Source organism: Desarmillaria tabescens (assembly GCF_030435595.1).
Source record: "Desarmillaria tabescens strain CCBAS 213 chromosome Unknown EV420scaffold_68, whole genome shotgun sequence".
Taxonomy (NCBI): domain Eukaryota; kingdom Fungi; phylum Basidiomycota; class Agaricomycetes; order Agaricales; family Physalacriaceae; genus Desarmillaria; species Desarmillaria tabescens.
The window spans coordinates 44240-50239 of NW_026848367.1; the positions used below are offsets into that span (position 1 = coordinate 44240).

The 6000-nt window shown below is 42.6% G+C and overlaps 1 protein-coding gene across 1 annotated transcript; it reads right to left on the reverse strand.

The window, feature by feature from the left end:
* Window positions 1-4326: 4326 nt before the first annotated feature.
* On the reverse strand, window positions 4327-5106 carry EV420DRAFT_1622997 (uncharacterized protein; the record flags this gene model as incomplete). Its single annotated transcript, XM_060475885.1, has 3 exons — window positions 4327-4782; window positions 4807-4837; window positions 4868-5106. 3 exons carry the CDS (start codon window positions 5104-5106, stop codon window positions 4327-4329), a joined length of 726 nt encoding a protein of 241 aa, XP_060324056.1.
* Window positions 5107-6000: the final 894 nt, after the last annotated feature.

Consider the following 6000-nt stretch of genomic DNA (forward strand, 5'->3'; position numbering starts at 1 on the left):
AGGGCTTTGAACATTGCACTATATTGCATATATCCGGTGCATCTGTGCACCAATATAGCATGTTCAGATACTGGCTGGAAGTTTCTACCATTTCTCGAATGAAACAACAACAAGGCTGTTAACCAATCTTGCATAGACGCTGTAGATGTGGAAGCGGCAGGCTTGCCAGTCTGCATCCATACCAAAGGACCGCATATGCCCAGGAAAGACATTTTCGCATCTGGCAGGATAACACGACAACCTCTATCGCAGCAAATGTAGGGAAGAATATTTTGCTCCTGATCTCCATGCATGGTGTTGGCCAGGTCAGCTACACTCACCATTGATTCTCCAAACTGATGGAAACTTTGAGGGTATTGAGCAGACAAAAGATCATGTACCTGATCCCGACCAGCATCAAGCAGTGTAAATCAGGCTCATCCTCCATTAACGCCTATAGAATGGAAGACAATGCCCACTAGACTCATCACCTCAGTGGAGGCTACTCACTCATCTCACCAAGCAGCATTCTGAGACCAATATAGGTAGAATAAAGGCATCAACAAAGAATCATATGCACATGACCAATTCTTGTGATCCCACTTGCACCCATATAACATGTACTCACGCATCATGCCATCTTTCTTTTGTCACTTAGAACTACCACAATCATCATCATCTTCCCTGGCATGTTTCTTGATCTTGACCTCATACTCAACCTCATAAGGGTTGGCAGCATATTCTTCGATTTCTATGATCTCACCTTCTTTGAACCCATTGTGGACAAGGGTATTGTGAGCAATGTTCTCGAACTTCTTCATCTCCAATTTGTGATCCAACAGCAGTGGTTTATTCAGGTCAGATAATGTCACCTTATCTACAATGAAAAGTCCATTTCTATTGGTCACATGTGATGCAGCCACATACGCCAGATACCTGCCTTCACTGAGATACATCAAAATACCATCAGGCATTGTCTGGCCTTGGGCTACATGACCCGTCAAGGCAAAACCTGGCTGGATAGACACTTGTTCACATGTAACTGTGACAAACTCATGTTTACCAGACTCACCAAGCATCTTGTGCTTGAACATCCAAGACACTGGCTTTATGGGAAAGTATCCCTCAGGGAGACCAGAAAGCTTGACTTTCAAAGAGGGGAACTCTACAGTAACTGCAACAAGATAAATCAAGTTGTACAGATCATTAGCTAATTTGAGATGATGAATGTAACCTTGTGCCCCATTTGTTATTTTCAAGTCCATTGATATATTCCGATACCACAGAATCACAGGCATGCCTACATAGAACAGGAGCATGCCAGGCAACCCCCCCTGATTGATCAAGGCAGAAACATCTTGGTTGAGGAGAACCTGTCTGTATTGCTCAGGAACAATATGTCCATTTACCTTGTCCAATGCAGCACAATTAAACAGATGAGTTTCAGGGACTTTGCTAATAGCCTTGTAACAGTTAATTGCATGGTGAAGAAAATTTGTGGTCACAATAGCTACAGCCTTGTTGTGTACAGGCATGCTCATATCTATTCCCTGAGGATGAGTTTGAACATATAACGCATTCATTAAATAAGTCAACATCTTTCTGAGTGCACACTCTTTTGCGTAAATGAGTGACAGCTCAACCATATTCTTCATCTACTTCCATTCTTTTCTGGCAATGCAAGAACATGGCATCCATAATCGAGTTCCATGCCATGCGTCCAAGTCGCTTGTTGAGGTTCTCGTGATCCACCTTCTGGTTGTGAGTAGCTCATGCATAGACAGGAGACCCTCCAATGGGCAGATATTGATACAAATCCCCACTGAAGATAACCATCATACCACCAAACCACCAATTCAGTTGGTTCTTGCCATAGTGGCAAGCTGCATTGATCTCTGGTAGAAGTTCCTGTTGCAGCATGGAGACTTCATCTATGATGATGATGTCTACATCCTTCAGCTGTTCCCTCAGCTGATTTTGTCCCTTCACAGTCATCATCACATACAGGGCATCTTTTCCACCAAGGGTCTTATTGATGTGTTTGGACACCTTGCTAGTTATGTGCAATTCAAAAGCTTTATGTAGTGTCGTACCATCGTTGATGGAAGCTGCTGCTCCTGTGGGAGCCATGAAGCAGATAGCATGGGCAGATCCAAATGCAGCCATAACTTCAGTAAGAGCCTGAACAACATAAGTCTTTCCTGTACCACCTGGGCTCATCAAGAACAACCTCAAAAGAAAAGACTCCACAGCTGACAGAGTCAGGGAGTCCTGCAAAAATTTTCATTTCACATATGTGACAGCCATCAAACGAAAAGCATGTTCCTGTTCAAGATTCAGCTTATACTTAGTAACTGTGGAATTCATCAGCTCTAGCATGGTCTGCCTCTTCTGAGCAGCTTGAGACAATGTGGATCACACGCCAACAATTTCGGGCAACACAAACATGGACAGTGCATCTTTATCCTGCTCATTGTTATTGAGCACCAAATCATTTGTAATAGACCGAATGGACATTATTGGTCCACCAGCTGTCTGCTCCTGAACATTACCCATGTTAAGCCTGGATGCCATCACTCATGCTTCCTGATGTTTGATCTCTGGATGCCAATCGTTCATCATGGCAGGTGTAACTCTCAACCCAGATGACAGCAAGGAGCTAGATGCAAAACTTGACCCCATGCATGGAATCTCTCAGGAACACATGAAAAAATTGGCCTCTCCCAATCGCATGAGCTGCACATGCACCTTAGAATCATGTGCTTTCTCTGAATCAGTCTTACCAGTAAGCTCAACCAAACTCTCCAAATCCTTATGTGCAAACATGTTCGTGACCAGTTGAGAATTCCTAATGAGCGCCTGCTGCTTTTGCAAGTGATCAGCCTCTCTCTCATCCTCACACTCATGCATGGCTTCCCAATTGAACATACATTGTATTGCTCATGCACTAAACTCGTATGTGCTGAATACTCCTGAAACTGACTCAGTAGGACGCAATTATGGGACACTAAGATGGAAGGGCTTGAAGTGCATGAGCATGAACAATGCATAGATGGCATCTGTTGACCTAGGTAATTTATGACCAACAATCCTAGGTACTCTCTTGGTACGATATGCGTATTTGTGCATAGATGTGTGTTCGACAATCTCATGTGTCTTATGTAAAGTATAGTGAGGGAGAAACTCATAACAAGGCAAACAAGTTGACCTGTGTCCCTGTTCATATTCCCTGCAAGAATCTTTGGTGGAGTGATCGACCTTACGATCTACTCTGAATCTCACTACAAAATCATAAAATGAGACATCTAATAAGTCGGGATTACGATGAAGGTAATCTTGTATCTGAGACCTCTTCAACAAATTTCCATGTTCATCCATGTGGAGTGTAAGGAACGTGTCCTCCACTTCCTCATCCCCATCAATGTCACCGTCCTGACAGTATCATCATGCATGTTCCATTAGAATGCCTGATAACATAGGCACCATCTTGTGTGATCAAGATACCTCTTCTTTGCCTCTAATAACTCTGGCTGCTTGCTGTGCATGGATCTGTTGCTGCTTTGAATATTGTGACAAGCATTTGTGAACAATGGTCCATGCTTGCAACTTTACATCACTAGTTGATCCAGTAGTGTGAGCACAAAGGACAGTGTCCACTAATAAAGTCAACAGCTCATATGTCTTAACACTCATTTTCATTATATAATCTGTGATATAAAACATGGCAGCCTTGCATGATTTCCCCAATAAAACAAACCTCAAGTCATGGTTGAAACGACCAAATATGAGTATCAATCAATTGTAATAATTGACCCAAACATCACGGCATGCAAGAATGACCACCTTTAATTCAGGATCATAGAACGAGTTGGATACACAGTCATGAGGAAACTGAAAACGACATGTACTATGGTCATATTTGTAACATACAGCTTTATGCAAATGATGCTGAAGATGCTCTCTCATGTACTTGACCTCCTGCTCTACTACAGATCAAAAATGATCCCATTCCTCAGTAGTCACATCATCACTAGGCATGATGGGAGGCATTTCTGTCCTCAGACTACCATCCGGATTGAAAGGAATACCTTCTGGTAGATCATGCACAATGAGGTCATCAATAAAAGCAAAAAACCAATCTTGAAACTCCACAGACTCCTCCAATTTCTTGTGAAGCTCTGTAGGATTCATACCTCTCTTCAATACCGGCAAGAAATGTCCATGATATGCCCCACAACCTGTCAGTTCGTCTGTACCATAGAATGCTTCCAAATGACCAAGGATACCTCTGGCCTCTGTGGACATCTCCTTGTCAAAATCCCATCAAAACATATATTAGAACAAACATCAAACCACAAAATCAAAGAAGTCCATACCGGTTACTGGATCCTGGGCAAGCTGGAGCCCTTGCTGGGCATATTCTGCAATTCGAGGATAACGCGCATCCAAGTCAACAGTCTTGTCACCCCACATAAACTGAAAAATAGGACTATGTGTGGGAGCTGGATTTGCCATAGAAAAGAGATGAAATAGTTCAAAATGCCCCACATACACTCTTATCTTGTTCTGATAAAAAATCTTCGATGCCTTGGAGCCAGTTATCTTGCCTGCTATGGCTTTCACCTCTCCCAAGAGAGTAAACAATTTTTGCTGCTCTGACGAAAGGTCTTGTATATGTTCCTCATGTTCCAGATGCTGGGTGACCACCCTTATGGTATCTGGTTTAATGGATGCTATATCATCTGCCACATGATCGAATCTGTCTGATTTTATGGCAAAATGAGTGAAGAGATGAGCCTGTCTCTGTTGGATCATATTCATAGCAACAAAGATGAACGCATTGTGATATCTAAAATCTCTGCATACGATATCCAAGTAGTAATTGCACTGAGAATGAAAAGACAAGGCTGTTGGCCATTCAGCATCTTTGAAACCTCCGATCCCAAATGGAAAAAGAGTAGGAAACATGCCCATCATCAAGTCTGGATTATTGTATTTGTTGACAGGTTGATTGCCATGAAAGATCACCACATCTGGCTTCTTACCAGATTTAACCAAGTTGTTGAGGGCCAAGGCGACAAATGTTCCTCCATGGATCTTCACAGACTCAATGTCTGATACCCCCATACAGTCAAGCAAACAGGCACTTTCATCGTCATCATCCAAGTCAATGTCCTTCATCGCATTGGAAACATAGTGGGGCTCAAGACCAGCAGTTTCCTCCTCGAAGATGTCTGCTTGAGATTTATACTCAAACTGGAATGCATAATCTTCAAGACCAGGTATGATATTATCAATATCATCAAACCATTGTTGCAACTGCAGCCTATTTACGTGTGTAATTTTGCAATCTAAAGTGTTTTACATGCATACTGAGATATAGTGAGCGAGCGGACTAAAACTACGTGTCAACACTAATGCTATGTGGTGCAATGATATGGAATATAACTTATGGCATAAGAAGCAACGGGATTCTGTTAGCGACTGATTACACAAACAAGATCAAACAACTAAGCGTGACTCGCACTTCGGTCAGGCGCTTTATGTTGTCTGCAGGTTTGCATGCAGGGAGCTACCGCTTAGCGAATCGAGAGTGAGTTCAGACTGAGTTATCGGGTGAATAAACTTTAGTTCAAGACTGAGGTTTAAGACCTGCAGTCGAGCTTCTTAAATACAGTTTGGGTTGTGCTAAATATACTACAAGAGTCTGCAACGGTGCGTTAAGCACCCAGTACCTGCATGGTGTGGTGCGATCAGAGTCGGAGAATTAGTACATAGGTATTATGAGAGAGTTGATAAGATAAGATAAGGTGCAAAATCGTAATATTACCCCCCTGTTAAGGCAGTCATCCTGACTGCGGGATATCTTGACTTGGGAAGATAGGCTCCTAGAAGAGAGGGTGTGTTTGGTTTTATCAGGTACTCTTGAATTGCCTGTACCAATGGATGGTCTATCTCGGATTCGGTTACTGATTCGGTTTCTGTCCAAGAATCCGATTCATCCTCGTTTTCCCACCACTC